Source organism: Musca domestica, unplaced genomic scaffold (assembly GCF_030504385.1).
Source record: "Musca domestica strain aabys unplaced genomic scaffold, Musca_domestica.polishedcontigs.V.1.1 27, whole genome shotgun sequence".
Classification (NCBI taxonomy): domain Eukaryota; kingdom Metazoa; phylum Arthropoda; class Insecta; order Diptera; family Muscidae; genus Musca; species Musca domestica.
Genome location: NW_026712286.1, coordinates 10,536,531 through 10,555,708, shown reverse-complemented (window position 1 = coordinate 10,555,708; position 19,178 = coordinate 10,536,531). Strand labels below are relative to the sequence as shown.

Sequence of the window (19,178 nt, the reverse complement as noted above, 5' to 3'; positions counted from 1 at the left end):
ATGGCAATCGAAGGCAAACATATTGCAGTTTGTTCCACACACACAGAAGCACTCTTTGTTAAGGAAAAGTAATCTGTAACAGATTCCCATTTTCCAAAAAAAAAAAACGGTGAAAAACAAGAGATTGGGAAATCCACTGGATACTCGATTGAAATACCAAAAAGAAAATTGTATTTTTTTTGAAAGCTTTTTAAATTCAAAATATTTTGCTAAGAGAAAAATGTTTATTTTCTTTTTTGGGGTTGTCAATTGCTACGGTGGGGTTATGGCTGGGAGGATATATGTAATCGATAATTATGATATCATAATGGAATGTAAACAAGTAAAAAACATTAATATCGGCCGGGCCGAACTGTTAATACCCTCCACCTTAAGGAAACATTAGAACCCATTATGACCCAGAAACAAAGACCTAAAATGGTAAAGACTAGACAAAATGCATTTTGAGCAAATGGTTTGTGTCTTCAATACCTAGAGTTACAGCTCATGGCAGAAAGATGTTAATATGAAAACCACAATTACAGAAAGGAATTACAAATAAAAATTTGAAAAATACAAAATTTTGGCTTCAAAATTCTATTCCATAGATCTTTCCAAAAGTTCGCATATAGCTTTAGCGGTTAAAATCAGTTAACATTTGTAAAACTGTTGTTATAATATCGTAACAACAGAGGTATTTTCATAGGGTTGCCATATTTTGACTTTGTCTTGTCCCATCTTTATACTTCTATGTCTTTGCCAGAAATACCAATTTTTAGACATATTCGTGGGAAAATGCGACAAAAATCATGAAAATATCAAAAAGTCGGGAGGTACCGTTATATGGTGGACCCATACATATAATATTTTGCCACAGGAACTAGGACCTATTATGACCTACAAATATCAATTTTCAGGTAAATCCGTCAGAAAATGTGGCAAAAATCATCAAAATATCGAATATTTTGATGTTATATGGGAGCTATACCAAAACGTGGACCTATTCATACAATGTTTCGCCACCGCAGCCAGAAGCCATTTTGACCTACAAATACCAATCTTTAGACAAATCCGTGAAAAAATGTGGCAAAAATCATCAAATACAAAAAATCGGGAGGTACCGTTATATGGGGGCTATACCAAAACGTGGACCTATACATACAATGTTTCGCCACACGAACTAGGACCTATTATGACCTACAAATATCAATTTTCAGGCAAATCCGTGAAAAAATGTGGCAAAAATCATCAAAATATCGAATATCGGGAGGTACCGTTATATGGGGACTATACTAAAACGTGGACCGATATATCGCATTTTTCTGCTAAATTTTGACGCTTTACGTCAAAAAATGTGGGCTGTATCGCTATTTCAACAGACAGACAAACAGATAGACGGACATGGCTTAGAAATGACAGAAGTCTGGAAGTGGTTGCAGTTTTTCATCTCATATATATATATATATATAAGTCATCGGCTGTCTTTTTCGGAAACGAACAAAGGAACGTAGGACCAAAATCGACGAAGAAGCCAGCTAATGAGTTAAGCCAATCAAATAAGCGTTTTAAGTATTCTCACCCTCACTGATTCTTTCCTTTATGATGTCACAAAAAATTGCAGAACTAGAAAATTCTTGTAGGTTTTGCAACACAGCATAAGTCATGGCAGAAATAAAAAGGTAAACTTATCCAATCGTAAATATCATTTCATCATTTTTGTCCATAATCCATCACGGCTGGGAACCTGTTTTCTATTCACTTATATTTATTGAAAATGGAAAGCTGGATATTCTTTTCTGAAATGAGGTTACCTGCATGGTTCTATCAGCATGTATAAATTCAGCCGATGACTTAATCAAGTCAAAAAAAAGTGTATGAAGGTGGGAATATATAAAGCGCTTATCTGGCTGGATTAAGTCATCGGCTGGCTTCTTCGGAAATGAACAAAGGAGCCTAAGGCCAAAATCGAACTAAGTCAACCTAAAACTCCTCTGTTCATCTACGAAGAAGCTAGCAGATGACGTAAGCCAGCCAAATATGCGCTTTATGTATTTCCACCCTGACACATTCGCACCTTAAGTAATCGGCTGACTTCTTCGTAAGAGAGCAATGGAGCGTAGGGTGAGCAGGTATAAATTATGTCCCGAAATTGAACTAAGTAACCCTAAAACTCTCCTGTTCTTTTACGAAGGAGCCTGATGTGTGTTGTGTGTGTTCTCACCTTTATTTGGGAAAAATCTCCATCTCGACTGTACGGTTATGGGATGTTTACACAATAGTTAACCGTGCTAATTAACCAATCACCATGGTAGAAGAATATAGGAAGATGCATCAACGCTTGGGAACATTGATATGTCAAACATTTTAAAATGTTTTTTTTTTTTCAAATATCAGTAGATTTTGTATGTTTTCTTATATGACGTCAATCGGAGGTTATTATAATATGCGTTTTTCAAAAATTTTTACAAATCTAAAAAATTTTTCATTCAAAAATTTTAATTGCAAAATTTGTTTGACAGTTCATTATCCCAGCAGCTGTGTCGATGCGTCTACCTGTATTCTTCTACCATGCCAAGCACAATCAATTTAAATAGGTTGCCTATGCTCATATTTATTGCGATTAGTTAAACGCAAGATTAGTTAGTTTGCATATAAACTTACTTTAAGCTGAATATATTATCCTTATTAATTTCTGTTCTCATCTTCTTTTTTTCCAGAGGGTTTACCATTTGTCCCACACATGTGCTATGTCGGCGAGAAGGCGTATAAACCATCAGTGGGTTCCTGCTTTTTCTACGAAGAGGTGAAAGAGTGTTGCTGTTCAGCTCTTCTGGCGAGAGAATGTGAGTATATATACATTACAATAAATTTATATTATATTTATTGCAGCTGATAATTAGATCAGTTGTCAAAATACCTACCAGCTGTCAAATATACCTATCAAATAAAGAAAGATGAAAACATAGTAACCTATCGTTAACACGAGACAAATTGTCTTGAATCAGAACTGTCATAATGCCTATTGTGATAGACACATGGTAGAAGAATACAGGTAGTCGCATCGAAACAGCTGTTGGGACAATGAACTGTCAAACCGATTTTGAAATTGAAAATGTTGAATGAAAAATTATTAAAATTTGTAAGAAAAATTTTGAAAAGTTCATATTATAAAAACCACTTATTTGCGTCGTATATAAAAAAACATTTAAAAAATTATTTTTCATAAAACATTTTAAAATTTTTGACATATCAATGTTCCCAAGCTTTGATGCATCTACCTATATTCTTCTGCCATGGATAGACATTTAAACGAAAGATAAAAATAGTAGCCTATCAAGGTCTAAATTTTTTCCAAAGTTCTAAATCCTAACAATTTTTGACATTATGAACTAATGGAAAATAAAAAAGAAACAATTGAATATTACAAAAAATCGAAAAAAGAGTATTGACAAAAAAATAAGAGAGTGGGATACAAACAAAAATATAGTCTTTTCATTGATAAATATGCAACTATTTTTGCAATATAATAAATATAAAATATATATAAACTCTTCTGCCCTGCCTTTTGTAAACGAGAGGTAATGAAAACGTAAAGAAATGTCGAAATCTTAAAGAACACCTTATTATTGTGATATGGATGACATTGTCAGATTTGTCAATAAAATATTTAAATCACAACCGGAAAGATAAAGAACTTTAAACAAATTTTGACATTTCGTATGATGTATAGCTCAATTTTCACTGCTGATTATGAGATTTGTCATACAAACACTCATGGCGTTTGAAATCACGCATGGTAGAAGAATATTTTTAAATTGTTTTGTCAAAAATAAGTAGATTTTTATATGTTTTCTTATACGACGCAAATCGGAGGTTGTAATGATATATATTTTTCAACAATTTTTACAAATTTCAATAATTTTTCATTCACGATTTTCAATTTCAAAATCGGTTTGACAGTTCATTGTCCCAGCAGCTGTGTCGATGCGACTACCTGTATTCTTCAACCATTGAAATCACGATAGAAGATATAAACAATTTGTAAACTCTGGTTATCCTAAAATGTGTAACAATTGTTGCAAATTGTCGTCTGTTAGCACAAAACTTCTGCAAAAGAATGTGATGTGAGAGGGAGAAATTTTGATAAATCTTTAACTGAGAGTTTGCAAATTCCTGCTGAACAAATTTCTTCTTGCAACCACTTGTAACTCTTCTTCTCCTTTTGGAGATTTATATTTTTTGCGCAAGCAATTTAAAAAACATCTTTATGTTGGAAATCGCAAGCGTAATTGCTTTTTTTTTCGGCTCATTTTTTTAATTTTAGAGTGCTTCATTCTTTTTGTGGCGCACAAATTATATTGTTTTGACAAATCAGCTGATTGCTTGCACACTTTTCATAAATGCATCAATGCTTGGAAACATTTATATGTCAAAAATGTTTCGATAATTTTTCAAAAATAAGTAGATTTTTACAAATTTAAATAATTTTTTCTTCCAACATTTTCAATTCCCAAATTTGGTTGACAGTTCATTGTTCCAGCAGTTGTGTCGAGGCTACTGCCTGAATTATTCTACTATTCTTTTGCAGGGATTTTCCGTGCGTTTACTTTAAACAGTTTTCTTGCAAAAGAGATTAAAACTTCCTTACTCTCTCAGAAAGGAGTTTGTGGACAATTTCTGCAGGAAAAGTAACTAGAAAAGTAACGAAAAGTAACTAACCCATGGCTTAATAAGAAAGGTTGCTCAACTTCAAAGATACTATAAAATGCAACTCTGTGCTGGAGTCTTTTAGTGTCAAATAGATTTTTAAATATGCAACAGTTGGTTTTGTTTATTTTTCAGTTTTTATAATTACCATAATTTATTTTGCAACCCAATTTGAAATAATTTCAAATTATTGTATTTTTTAATCGGAAACAATACACACACATACACAAAGTGTATATATGTTTTGACAGAACAAGGGCACCAAAAGAAAATAATTGTATTCAAGAGGTAACTTTGTTTTACCTTCTGTAATTGTGCAATGGACACACCCATGGCAGAAAAATACAGGTAGATGCATTAACGCTTGGGAGCATTTATGTGTCAAAAAAATTTAAATGTTTTTTCAAATATAAGTAGATTTTTATATGTTTTCTTATACAACGTCATTCGGAGGTTATTATAATCCGTGTTTTTCAACAATTTTTCCAAATTTATATAATTTTTCATTCAACATTTTCAATTCCAAAATTGGTTTGACAGTTCATTGTCCCAGCAGCTGTGTCGACGCGTCTACCTATATTCTTCTACCATGGGACACACCTATTTATACATCATTCACAATATGTGTTAGAGGAAATATATGCTGCCTGGCCACACATCAAATCCCTTGATACATTTGAAAAATTTACGTTTTACCCGAAACAAATTAATAAATGCTATAATAATAGAACACCTACTACTACTGGAAAACTCTACTAAAAATGTAAGAAAATATTTTTGTTTTAAAATAATAAAAAACAATTTAAAGGTTTTTGTTCCCATAAATATTTCCTCCATATTTTTTTTGGAATACCCCAACATAGTGCCTCTGTAACAAATCTCTCACCTCACAAAATACTTTCACTATTTTTTTCTTTGCTTTTAATTTTTTTCCAGCATTTCCTTTTCCCATTAATTTCACACCCCATCACAAGTTGTTTTCAATAACTACTAGATTTCCAAAGAACGGCAATTTGTTGTTCTCTTTTTATTTGAAATTTATTGAATTTCATTCAGAAGAAATAAATGTTGTTTTTCAGCAACAACAACAACAGAAAAACTAAATTCTTAGCTGTTAATCAAGCATTTAAATAATAACAATATATAATTTACAACATTCTCATTAGCCGTATCGTGTGTGTGTTGGGCAGGGGGAAGAATGTGGGCGGCAGTGCTTTGGTGGAGCACAGACGAAATGTTTAAAAGCGTATATGTTAATAAACAAGTTAATAAAATATATGGCCAGATCATACAGCTCTATTAGAAAACCAGGTAGAAAGGGGGAGGGGAGAGGAGAGAATATTTTGAAATAAATTTCACATTTTCCTCTTCGCCAGAAGAAGATGATTTGGTGATTTTCATTTTTATGAATGAAATTTTGCAATATTTTTATATTTTATTGAAATTCCATGTGGGCACGATTGTAAATTATGTGAGGAATTTAAAAGATATTAAAAATTTATTTTCGGGTGGAATTTTAGAATGTTTTTTTATTTATAATATTATAAATCATTTATTTTTGATTCCAAATGGAAGGAAACGGTGAATAAATACAGGGTGAGATCAACAAACTGCAACCAACTTCAGACTGCTGTCATTTCTAAGCCATTCGTCCGACAGCTGTTAAAATTATTCCAATGACAGCTCATTATATTGTTTACAAGCGTCCGAAAGCATTTTGGTGAGATTTTTTCAGACAAATAAGTTATTTGCGCTGGAATTCAAGCGTGATAGTGTGATTTCTTTATATTTGGCTGGAGAACCACAAGAGGCTATCGTTAGAGCACTCCAGCATTTAAATGTGAATAAATATCTTTTGTGTCTCGTACCATCGCTCGTTACCGTGATACTGGTAACCTAGCCCTACGGCAAGGAAGTAGACGGAAGAAAACAGCAACATAAGCAGAAATGGTTCGAAAAGCGAAAAGAAGCGACTTGATTGAAACCGCAGTGGCCGAAAATGGCTCGTGAGCTGAACATTGGCAACTACTGAAAAATAAGCTCGGAGTAAAGCCACTGAAATTCCAAAAAGAGCAAGAACTTACACCGCAACGAAAGGAAAATAGACTCAAAAGAGCTAAAGAATTGCTTCGCTTGGACGAAAGTGGTGAAGTGCCGAATTTGGTGTTCTCCTATCTCCGATGAAAAAAAATTATTTGTCCAGCAGTTTGTAAACAAATAAAATAATTGTGTTTACTTGCCAAAGAGGTCAGCTGAAACTGTCCACCTTCGGTTGGCCACCAGAACTCAAGCGCCGGTCATAATGATGGTGTGGGCCGCCATAACAGCCGATGGTGGCCCTCCCCTCCTATTAATCGACCGTGGCATCAGAATAAATTCCGAATATTATCGCGAAAATATTTTGGAGGGTGTATTAAAGTCTTGGGCACGCAAACATTTTGGTCGCGCACCTTAGACATTCCAATAAGACTCAGCATCCTCGCACTCAGCACCAAGACTGAGGCTACAAAATGAGGTTCCTCGCTTCATTTCTAACGCACCACCAGGCCACCAAAATCTCCGGATACCAATCCGTTGGACTATTGTGTTCGGAGTCATGGTAGAAGAATACAGGTAGATGCATCAACGCTTGGGAACATTGATGTGTCAACTTTTTTAAATGTTTAGTCAAAAATAAGTAGATTCTTTCTAGTTTTCTCATACGACGCCAATTGGAGGTTGTAAAGATATTCGATCTTCAAAAAATATTACAAATTTCAATAAATTTTCATTCAATTTTTTTTATTCTAAAATTGGTTGGACAGTTCATTGTCCCAGCAGCTGTGTCGATTCGACTACCTGTATTTTTCTACCATGGTCTGGAGTATTTTGGAAAACAAGGTTGGCACTAAAAAAGCACCAAAGTGTCGATCACCTCAAGCAAGCGCTTCGCCGGAAATGGGCCAAAATACCGCAGAGCAACATTAGGGCAGCGTGTGACGGTTTCATCGACCCTTTGAAAGCCATAATTCGTGCCAAAGGTGACCAATTCAAAGAAACCTAAACTTATTCTAAAACTTGATGCTATTTCCGACATTTTTTGCTCTCATTCAATTAAATTGAAAAAATGTAAAAATTATGGCGTTTGACTTTGTTTCAACTATTTTATCTCACCAGTATTTTTTCGGTGAAAATAGGGATCGCTGTGATCGAAAAAGTACACATGGTCTTTTACCATGTGCCATATGTACTTTTTCGATCACAGCGAGCCCTATTTTCATGGGAAAAATACGGGTGAGATAAGAAAAAATATTAAATCTTTAAACAATTCGATTTCAGAAAAATTTTCTCCCTTCTAAAAAGAATAATTTTTTTGCAAATATGAAAAATAACACCAAACCTGTTATAAATCTCTGGTAATTATTTAACACTCAAGAAAAATTCTGGAAAGTTGAAAGATCTAAAAAAAAGTGTTAAATAAATATTGCAGTATTCGAAATTAACACAAGTAAATTATTTACAAAAAAACCCGCCACATATGTTATTTTTTAACAAAATTTTGATTTGTTTAAAGCAATTTTTTCCAGATTTAGATGAAGGCACATGCTTTAAATTATCATGCCCCGACAAATTGAATTTTTATGACTTTAAAGTAGTTTTTTCTTTATCTTTCCGAATATGTTTTTTATTTTCATTTATTTATTAACTTAATTAGATGGGAGGTGTTAAATGGAGCATTCAAGAGCAAATAAACTATCTAATGCTTTGGCTAGGGAAAATGTAAACAAATAGTAAATTTCTAATAGATAAATAAACAAATTAAAAGAAAGCTAATAATACCACCAAAATGAGTACGGAACGGAAATTGTTGTGAAAAATTAGATTTAATATTATTTGCCTCAAAAATAGTCCATAAATTTGTTAAATTGCTAATAATAATTATGTTTTTTTATTCTTCTTCCAGGGCGCCACATATCCTCCTCATCCAGTTTGCATCGAAGTTCATCGACAATTGTTTCGAATTATCACAATGTGCTATTCATCACCTGTCTATATCTTTTAATTAGACATTTATATTTCTAAGGCACCCCCCTCCAACTCAGCGATAAATTTTCCCCCTCCCCTTTGGGGTTGGAAAATAAACCACTATCCAAGTATTTATTTAGTTGTTAAATATTGTATGGAATAAAATTAATTTAATAGTTTTAAAAAAATGAATGATTGTATCTATGTTATCTACTAGTCATGAAAATGTAAACCTATGTATGTAATGTGTGTTTGTTTCATTATTATATATATATTTTTTGTTGTTATTTTAGTAACTAAGACTATGTGGGCAAATAGCAAACCAAATGTGTAAATGACACAGGTGAATGCACATTTTGGCATACAGTCAAAGGAAAAAAATGAAATGAACAAAGGAGCCTAGGGCCAAAATCGAACTAAGTCAACCTAAAACTCCTTTGTTCATCTGCCGTTAATTAATAAATATTTTGCATTTTTGTTTACAAAGACAGATATTTTTGTTGACATGAATGTGTAAACCACTCTCTCTCTCTCCCTGTGAATAAACCAATGTTATAGTGTTTTAATTTTTTACATTATTTTTCCAAAAAGAAAATTTACTCATTGCTCATATCAGGTTCATACTGTGGTTAATTGAGAAATATTTTGCCATTTTTTTTTTTTTGATTTATCAATTCAGTTATATTTATAATATGACATGAAGTGTAAACCTCTCTCTGTCTCTCCCTGTCAATATACATAAACGACCCCCATATAACAATACCTACATTCTGTATAGTTTTTTTTTTTGTATAATTGTTTGTGTCCATATATTAAATAATTTACGTATAATTGTAATATGTTTGGTTCATTAAAATATATAATCCTTTAAGAAATAATCAAAAGAGGTCACAAAACCACAAGATCAAAATCAAAATGTAACACCACAATTACACAACACAACTTAATTAATTACACAGTGCTACAAATTAAAAAGAAAATTTTTAATGATCATAATTCTTGAAAAAAAAATATTTCAAAATATTATTAAAATTCATAATATTAAATTTCATAATATTATTATTAAAAATTGCTGGCAACTATATTAACATTATGTATTTGGTGACTAGTATACCGAGATCAGAGGAATGAGATGAGTAGTTTTTATGGATATCTTCTTACCTACAATTCCCTTGCAGCAGTAAAGGTGTAAGTACATAAGAAGATTGAAGTAATGGCTAGGCATATTTTGTGACATTTCATAAAGGGATTACAGAGCCGCACTAAAATCCTGCCATCGTTTTCCATTGTAATTTGACATTAATAAGCCTAGCCATGACTTCGAGCTTTTTGTATACCTGCAACCATGGTACATTAAGGAGGTAGAACAGCTTCGTAAAACTACAGAAATACAGCCCTGAGGCTATGCCCGTTTCCTGTCAGATTCATTCAAAGTTATATACAAAACGTTGTTTTCATTTTTTTCATATTTTTCCTAATTTTTAAAATGGATTAAATAGTGCGAAAAATGATTGGAATGCCTGGATTTCTCTCAAAAATATGATTCTAACTGTTTTATCTTTCAATTCCATGGCAAATCTGGTCAATATTATTAATGCGCGCCCCGCAATTTAAGTTTCTTGCAATCATTGATTTTGAAAATATTTTGTTTTTATTTTTCAAAACAATAAATACATACACAAAATTGCCAGAAGTCGGGCACACTTGGAAAAAAATTGTAATCAGCTGGGAGCTCTACCTTACTTTTTTTATTGTACCATGCTTGCACCTTTATTTATTTATCCTTTTTTATCTGCTGTCATTTATTGAAATTTGAATTTAACGTGTAAACGTAAATGCAGCTTTTAACTGAATTTTGGTTTTTTAAATATAGCATCGACACAGCTGCTGGGACAATGAGCTGTCAAACCGATTTTGAATTGAAAATGTTGAATGAAAAATTAGTGAAATTTATAAAAATTTTTGAAAAATATACATTATAATAACCTCCGATTTGCGTTGAATAAGAAAACATATAAAAATCCACTTTTTTGGACAAAACATTTTTAAAATGTTGACATATCAATGTTCCCAAGCGTTGATGCATCTACGTGTATTCTTTTTCCATGGATATATTCTTACCTACAATCCCTTTACAGCAGTTATTTGTTTATTTATTATTATTATTTTTTTGATCTGCTGTCATTTTTTTTTTTTTTTTGAAATTTGAATTGAACGTGTAAACGTAAATACAGTGTTTAACTGAATTATTGTTTTTTAAATTCTAATTTACCAAAAATAAGAAACTAACAAAATCTAATTATCATGTTCTGTAATGTGTACACAGCTTTATATTTGACATGGTAAAGTCTAACTGAAGTTGCCTGGCCACACGTCGATTTAACACATCAAAGCAAAAGGAAACCCAATTATGTTTTGAATTGGTTTACGAAGTGGTTGTAAACGTGCAAATGTGTTAAAGAAACTAATAAGAGGAAGAAGAGAAGCAGTAATCAAAAATTGTTGTTATATGCTCTCACAGAAAAAATAAGTTTAAGTTTTAGGTGCAAATGTGTAAAAGTGGCAAAAATAGTGGAAACTTTTTAGTTCTGGAATTATCTAAAAACTAATGAAAATTTCAGGACTGCATCTAAGACACTTGTTTATTTATTTTTTTTAATTTGTAGCACTCCATACTTACACACTAAAAAACACAAATAATTTAGTTCAAAATAAATATCAATATAATTGATGTTATTATACAAAATATACATATATTTTAAGTTCTTAAAAAATAACATTTAAAATAAAAAATGTATGTATTAAATAAAATATTGTACAAATTACATTAAACAAATCATCACAAAGAAACACAAAATCTTAAAAATCATATTTTGTGAACAAAAATCTCCATATACCATAAAATTTACGCATAGAATAGAATATTTGGAATAAAATTCAACTTAAAAAAATGTTTTAATAAAACAGGTTTCTATTGTTTTAAAAGGATTCTACGAAGGTAAGTTAGGTTAAACGTGAATGGTAACTTAAGGCATTATCAGACAGAATGGTGTTTACATATGTGATGTCACTTTTTTATTGTTATATATATATCCGTGTGTGTGTCAAAATTGCCATTTTAAATATGACTCATAAATTATGCTATTACACATTTACAGGTGTTGTTTTCTTATTGTCTATGATTACATTGTAAAATTATTATTATTATAATAATTTATAGGTAAATTTTTACCGCAAAAGTAATTTTATATATTTTCACACAACAAATAAACGACACTCTTGATTAAGTTATATTTTCTTATGAAAATAGGGCTCGCTGTTATCGAAAAAGTACATATGTACCAATGTAGAAGAATACAGGTAGTCGCATAGACACAGCTGCTGGGACAATGAACTGTCAAACCAATTTTGGAATTGAAATTTTTGACTGAAAAATTATTTAAATTTTCAAAAATTGTTAAAAAAAATGCATATTATAACAACCTCCGATTGGTAACAAATCTAGTTATTTTTGTAGAAACATTTAAATTTTTTTGATATATTAATGTTCCCAAGAGTTGATACAACTACCAGAATTATTCTACCATGATATGTACTATACTCGATGTACGATGTGTGAAACTTCTACATATGGAAAATTTGACACAACATATGTAAAAAATATATCGACTGATAGAGCCCTTAGCAAAGAGTATTTTTTCTCCTCTTGTTTTTTTTTTTTTTTCAAATTGTATGTCTGCAGTGTCCTCAGGCCATTTGTCTATCTTATAACCATGGTACAATAAGAAGGTAGAACAGCTTGTTTTCATTTTTCAAAACAATAAATACATACACCAAATTGACAGAAATCTGGCACACTTAAAAAAATGTCAGCTGTTAGCTCCACCTTACCTTTTTATTGTACCATGCTTTTAATTATGCATTCCTACTTTAAGGAATATTCCAGTTTTATCGAAATAATTTATTAGTGTTTGGTGTATTTACGCGGCTTAACCGTGATAATTCTCCATTCACAACAAATTTTATGTATGTTTCCACAATCAAACCATTGTGGTTAATCAAATATCAGGGTTAGTCCGGATAAAGATTTATATGTCAACGTACTTTGGCTAACTCCCAACCAAAATACATTCAAATTATGTTTTCCATGATCAAACTCATTGTGATTTGTTAATTATGTTTTCTATTGGTCAATTATGATATATATGTAAACATACTCTTATATTTGTTAGGAATACTTTACGGTACGTTTACATTTAAATGATTTAACACACTGGATTTGGATTAAAATTATCTCTCTGCCCGGTTTAACCCTGAAAATACACCAATCACAATAAATGTAATGTATGTTTTCTACAGTCAACCGTTCTAATCCGGTTGGAGATTTTTATCTAAACATACTTTAACCCACCAAAAAGCTTTAATGCAATCATTTTAACAAGTACAAATGTTTATATATAAAACTAATACCAAAAACAAATGATTGGTCAATTATCACGTTTCCTGGATAAAGGCTTTCTGTGTAAACGCACTATTAAGTATCAGCATTGCTTGTGCATCATCCAAAGTAAAAATACGCCTGAAAGTATGCAACTTTGTTTGAGTAATAAGACGAAGATCGCACAATGAGAGACATTTCATGCAAATGAAAACATCTCAAATTAAAATCTTTTAATTTTGTCATTCTCAAATAAACACAGTTTGTGATTTTAAAATGTTATTCAAACACAAATATTGATTTTGTTGAAGAAATCCATACAAAAACAAACGTATTTCTATTCAGATGAATAAGGCCACCTGGGCATAGGTTAAATTGTATTAGACGGCTTCCAAAGGATATTGTTACTACCGAAACATGTCAAGAAACCCAGACATCTGCTCTATTCTCTCTCTATTCTATCCCACATTCTGCAAGAATCTATTATTTTTGAAATCTTCTTCGTTATCATAAAGGGAAAGTCCATGGGAAAATCGGTTATCGTAGTAAAAACGTCAAATTCTTGCAGCTCTGGAACCGATCAAATTATAACCCAGCTATAGGGCTCTCCAGTCAACTAGTTATTATTAAATGCAAAGCAAATACCAAAATTGTCTTTCTCAATTAGCAGAATAAAAAATGTGATATATATAAATTCGGGTAGTGGGCAATTTTCCGAACAGAAAGTTCTGCCAAAAAAAAAACTTGTATTCCATGTTTTCCTAAAACAAACCGAACATTTGGATACTTGCTCGTATTTTAAAAAATATATATTTTTTTCATTTCTTGGTATAAAAATATCTTATTAAAATTTTATTGAGAAAAATATATATGTATGTATTTGTACAACTTACAAACTTCTTATGCACAAAAAAATGTAAAAAAAAACTCTAAACAATAAAATATTTATATGCAAAAGACAAAGTACATCACAAAAGGAAAAACAACATATACAAAAATTATAATAATGACTTGGGGTTTGTTGTTGAGATTGGTTTGCTTGGAATACAATTTGGAAAATAAGGTAAAATAAAAATCAAATAAAAAAGGAACAAAAATTAATTCACATAAAAATACTATTAAACAATGAAAATATGGCCAAGGTGTTGTTTGTTTATCAAAATAATTAATTATCTTCTAAATGGCATGCATGATGAGAATCTTCGAGCAATAATAAAAAAAAAACTTAAATGTTATGAGTAAATAATACTTAAACCCAAACTAAGTATATTAAAGAGAATTAAGGGTCATCCGTCCGTAAAAGTAGTATCGTTAGCTTAAGGAAATTTACAAAAACTATCAAAAAAAACAAATGGGTTTTCGTCTTAAAGAGTATATGCGCTTTTACGTTGCCAAGTTACAAACTTGTGCGTCCCTTGGTGAAAGCTTTGCTTAAGGTATTTACACAGGACATAACATCTTCATAGTCCTGTGACCATTCCTTAAGGTTTTTCTCCAACGTCTGTAAGCGTTGAGTGCCCAAACGTAAACCACCAAACTTAACAGCCGCCATACAGCCACAGGTCAGCACTTTGAAGCATTGTTTACGCACCGCATTGTGTGTTGCATTGTCCCAATTTGGGGTGGCCTTAACACATGGCCAGGCCATAAATATATAGTCCAGCAGAGCATCCCAGTGTCCGGAATCGTGCAGTTGTTTTGTGTGATGTGTCAGCAAACGTTTGAATTCACTCAGGTGCAATGCGGCCCGCGTAAAGGCTGTGCTATCGGTTTTCTTGCACAGACGTGATGTGGGCAGTGATTTGAATATCATTCGCTTGGCATGTAGGAGATCCTGCTCCATTTTCCTAAAATCAAATAGAATATAAAATTTGTTTTCTTTTTAAAATTATTTTATTCCGACTCACTCAATATCCGGCATTGGTAATTTTGCCCTTAACTCGGCCTCAGCCTTGGCATCTCCGGCCACTTTTCCCACAATCATGTCGATCAGTTGTTGTTGTGAAAATCCTTGCAATACCGTGGCCAATGGTATTTCTTCGTTTATCTGCGCCATTGGTCTTTCCTCATCCCCCAAACGCAATTTCTTGGCAGCACTTGGTGATCCTGGCCATAACTGTTGTTTGGCGTTAAGCTTGTGTGGCGAACTGTTCGAGTTCATCATCATAGGTTCCGGTGGTGTACTGCCCATGGATAGACGTTTCCTTGGCGAACTCCTCAATATCATATTTGTACTTAGTGGCATTTTTGTGGGTGTTCTCTGGAAGGGATTGCGTATATTTGTGGCCTGTTCTGGTGTCCAATCCATTAAAGGTCTACGGCGTCCCCGTTGGCGTATTACCAATTCATCGGGCGAAGCTATGTGACCCTCATAATCCTGTAGAGCAACATTTGTAGTATTGTCCATAAGGGATGAAGCAAAAATTGAAGCTGGTATTGGATCACTCGGTCTAGTGGATGGTGTGGTGGCTACCCGCAATGCCTCCAAACGATCGGCTAAGGCTATTCGGGTGTTATTTTGTGGCGTAGCCATATTTCAATGCTATTAAATACGAGTTGTTGTTTTTCTTCTTCTTTAGCTCCTAATAAATTGTGGGATGTGCCGACTTCAAGTCGTCGTTCCTAAGCGTGTCCTTATTTTACAAATTCTTATCTAATACTGCGTAATTTGATATTTTTCCATTGCTTTGTTTCTCGCTGATCTCAAGCGTCGTCTTCGTTTCTAAGCAGATGGAGATGGTACAGTACGCATTGTTGTTGTTGTCGTTTGTCGCTTTTCTTTGTCTTGCTCAGGACAGGGAAATTCGGGAAATTGTTTTTCCTTTTGTATCCTTTCTGATCCTTCTACTTTTGCGTTTTGTTGTTTCTCTGTGAATTTCATCACCTGCCTTCTTGTTCTTGTAGTTGTTTGTTTTTCCGCCATAAACAAACACAACAAGCACAGAGTTGATATTCAGTTAAAAGCAAAACAAAAAAACAAAGCTAAAAGTACGTTTACACACATAACGTTATCATAGAACATTTCAAAATGATTGCATCATTACTGTTTCAAGGGCTTCCAAGGATATCTCCCAAATGAATTATTTTTTGTCTGATTACACAGTAGTCGGCATGGTAGAAGAATACAGTTAGAGGCGTCAACGTTTTGGAACAATGATACGTCAAAATTTTTAAATTGTTTTATCAAAAATAAGAAGATTTTTTTATATTTTCTTATACGATGCAAATCGGAGGTTGTTATAATATGCATTTCTCAACAATTTTTACAAATTTCAATAATTTTTCATTCAACATTTTCAATTTCAAAATCGGTTTGACAGTTCATTGTCCCAGCATCTGTGTCAAAGCGACTACCTGTATTCGTCTGTCACGATAGCGGGCTCTTTAATTGGTTATGTTAAAATTTTTAAAATAAACAAAACCCATTGTTGCATATTTAAAAGTTTATTTGACACTATAAGACTCAGGTGCAGAGTTGCATTTTTCTCAGTTTCTCGATGTTGAGCAACCTTTCTAGTGGAGCCATGATTGAAACTTAGTTCAACAATCAAAATTATCTCAGCATAAAAAATTTTAGTGCCCACTAGCTCGCTTTGCTCAATTTCTGAGAATAAACCTAAAAAATCTGTGCTCAAAGTTTCAAATTTTCTTTCCATAGGTTTATTCCTCAAATTCCGAAAAGCATAAGATTTATAGTAACTGGTTTCGAAAATACACTTTCTCAGTTGGGAACATGATTTTTCGGTATTGTTTAATTCTGATTCGAATAGTTTAATAACGATAGCAGGATAAAATATATCTAATTGTTTACCTAACTTTCATAATAAAAATGGGTTGTTTTCGAAAAGTATGCTTTGTTCCGGAACCTGTAGAATCTACTAGCTTTGCAATTTTCTTCGATGTTATAAGTGGAAAATTGGTTATTGTAGTGAAAAGTTTTACATTCTTGCAGCTGTGAAACAGATCAGTAATTTATGAAATTAAATAGTAAGTGTGTAATGTCGAACATTCAGAATTTGAAGAGATAGAAAAACTGAAATGGCAGCCATGAATTACACGGTATGCATAACTTCTACACGTGGAGAATTGGACACTACATATGAAGAAAACATTCGGCCGAATATAGCATATATTACACCTATAGATCCCATTTTATTATGTCCATTGCCACGAAATTATTTTTTAACGGCGTCATCTTCATAGTGGCAACCAACCAGGAGCTTGTTGGGAAACTTTTACCTTAAACGATTGATTAGATTAACAGATTAATAAAGGAGAAAAATATGGATAAACTCAAATACATACTAGAATCATATGAAACATGGGTTTCCCAGAATCCCGACAAGGTAGGCGATATTGAAACCACATCCAAATGGGCCTCTTATTTTATTGCAGGTAGGTGAAATAGTTTTATCTTGGGTCCAGAAAAAGATATTTAATAATTATGTTATCCATTCTCAGGACGCATATCCGACTCCTCGGTGGCCACCGAATTGGTCTATTCACTATCGAATCTGTTCGTGTTGTATAATGATCGTATTATAGCCAAAAAACGTCCTGAAATTGCACACACCAATGATGGAATTGTAGAGTCATCGAATGGGCCGTGCTATCGTCTAAAGGTCATGTTGACCACACTTGAATACTGTGAAGTTTTTATTGAGATTTCAGCCAAAAAGTTATTCGGCGTAAAGGGTAAATGGATTTTCGTGGCCATATTACAATGTCTGAAGGCAGCTGGGAGATTTTTCATACTTAAACATTCCACAGAGCGTATTATAACCACACCAGCATTGCCGGTATTGAATAGGAAAAAGATGTCAAAGAAAAATGCAAATGCAACAACAGCAACAAATCAAATGACCATGGATGAACACAGTGTGACAATAAAACTTAAACGCTCTGGCCGAATTATGCGAAAAGTTGAGGGTGCTCCACCATTACAGTTCCGTAGCTTTAAGCTGCAAGAAGAGGTATTGAGTGTACAAAAACAACACCATCCCAAGGGTCTATTGCAGGCTGAATATCTGTATATAGCCAAGCCTTTAATACACTTGGCGTCGATGGGTGTGTTCGGAGAGAAATCCTGGAAACAATTGATGGTATCATTGGCTGTCGATTTAGCTAGCATCAAAATGTATCATGCCAATCGTCAACACATGTCCAAGGAACAGCAAAGGATACTGTCTCATCGTTGTCTCAATTTGTGCATGTATTTGATGCGCTCCCCAGTCTATGAAAGTTTCACACAATCTCGTCTGGAGGGTTTACTCAATCTACTGGCCAAAATACCAATTGCCAAAATGGTGGCCGGACCCCTAAAAGATTATATACCACACTGGCAATCAATGTATTTCTATATTTGGTCGACATAAATTTTGTAGTTTAGTTTAGAAATAGTTTTGATACCATAGCAAAGTAGTCGGTGAAAAGTTTTATATTTTATAAATAGGAAGTATGGTTACATACTGTAAGCTTGAAAAGTGTATTATTTTTATATATATTCATACGAACGATTTCGATTTGATTATTGTAATAAAACAAATTGAAAACTTATAAAGCTACTATTGTTATAATTTATGTTGTCATTTTATCTTTTAATTTATTGTAAAGGATAGCAATGTCAGATGGGCGAAAAGAACTGTGTAAAACTGCCTTAAAGGACAGATATTTAAGGTAGAGTAATTTACAAAAATACTGTAATTTTTTATAAGAATTAAACAAATACAATTGAAGAAAATGTTGCAAAATAAAATTGTGTAAATAAATTTGAGATAAATGGTGGTTTAGCGTTTGTTTCAACTTTTATCAGGTTGTGGCAATGGTCCTAGTTTCTTTTCTATGAATATTTTAAATAAAAAATACCTAAATCATTGCAGTTCAGATGAAACCCGCTTCGGTTTTTGTAATTGAGTTGGACATATTTCGGCGGCCCTTGTTAATATACTAGTCATTGCTAGATGTATTTTTTTAAAATCTAATCATAATTTCCATAAAATATTGCTTCGATTTGAGATATAGCAAATCAGTCTTAGCCAAAACGAGTAAA

At 32.6% G+C, this 19,178-nt stretch overlaps 3 protein-coding genes across 5 annotated transcripts in view; 2 read left to right on the top strand and 1 right to left on the bottom strand.

Moving 5' to 3' along the window:
• LOC105262054 (uncharacterized) overlaps positions 1 to 9,682 on the top strand; it is a 34,133-nt gene extending 24,451 nt beyond the window's left edge. For all 3 annotated transcript variants that reach the window (XM_059124160.1, XM_059124159.1, XM_059124162.1), the window contains exons 4-5: positions 2,697 to 2,822; positions 8,630 to 9,682. In XM_059124160.1, the coding sequence (XP_058980143.1) occupies positions 2,697 to 2,822; positions 8,630 to 8,748 (245 nt within the window). In that variant the 3' untranslated portion in view covers positions 8,749 to 9,682. The remainder of the gene's footprint in view (positions 1 to 2,696; positions 2,823 to 8,629) is intronic.
• Positions 9,683 to 14,508: 4,826 nt separating this feature from the next.
• On the bottom strand, positions 14,509 to 16,027 carry LOC101897643 (Cut8). Its single transcript, XM_005187015.4, has 2 exons — positions 15,037 to 16,027; positions 14,509 to 14,976 (listed from the first exon to the last, which is right to left on the bottom strand). The coding sequence occupies exons 1-2, from the start codon at positions 15,660 to 15,662 to the stop codon at positions 14,526 to 14,528; spliced, it is 1,077 nt and encodes a 358-aa protein (XP_005187072.2). The 5' UTR covers positions 15,663 to 16,027; the 3' UTR covers positions 14,509 to 14,525.
• Positions 16,028 to 17,313: 1,286 nt separating this feature from the next.
• LOC101897818 (peroxisomal membrane protein PEX16) lies at positions 17,314 to 18,689 on the top strand. Its single transcript, XM_005187016.4, has 2 exons — positions 17,314 to 17,524; positions 17,591 to 18,689. The coding sequence occupies exons 1-2, from the start codon at positions 17,413 to 17,415 to the stop codon at positions 18,502 to 18,504; spliced, it is 1,026 nt and encodes a 341-aa protein (XP_005187073.2). The 5' UTR covers positions 17,314 to 17,412; the 3' UTR covers positions 18,505 to 18,689.
• Positions 18,690 to 19,178: the final 489 nt, after the last annotated feature.

Coding starts and splice junctions, on each gene's coding strand:
- LOC101897643 (XM_005187015.4), bottom strand. CDS start 15,662: ATGGCTACGCCACAAAATAACACCCGAATAGCCTTAGCCGATCGTTTG. Junction 14,977..15,036: donor TTACCAATGCCGGATATTGA/GTGAGTCGGAAT, acceptor ATTTGATTTTAG/GAAAATGGAGCAGGATCTCC.
- LOC101897818 (XM_005187016.4), top strand. CDS start 17,413: ATGGATAAACTCAAATACATACTAGAATCATATGAAACATGGGTTTCC. Junction 17,525..17,590: donor GGCCTCTTATTTTATTGCAG/GTAGGTGAAATA, acceptor ATCCATTCTCAG/GACGCATATCCGACTCCTCG.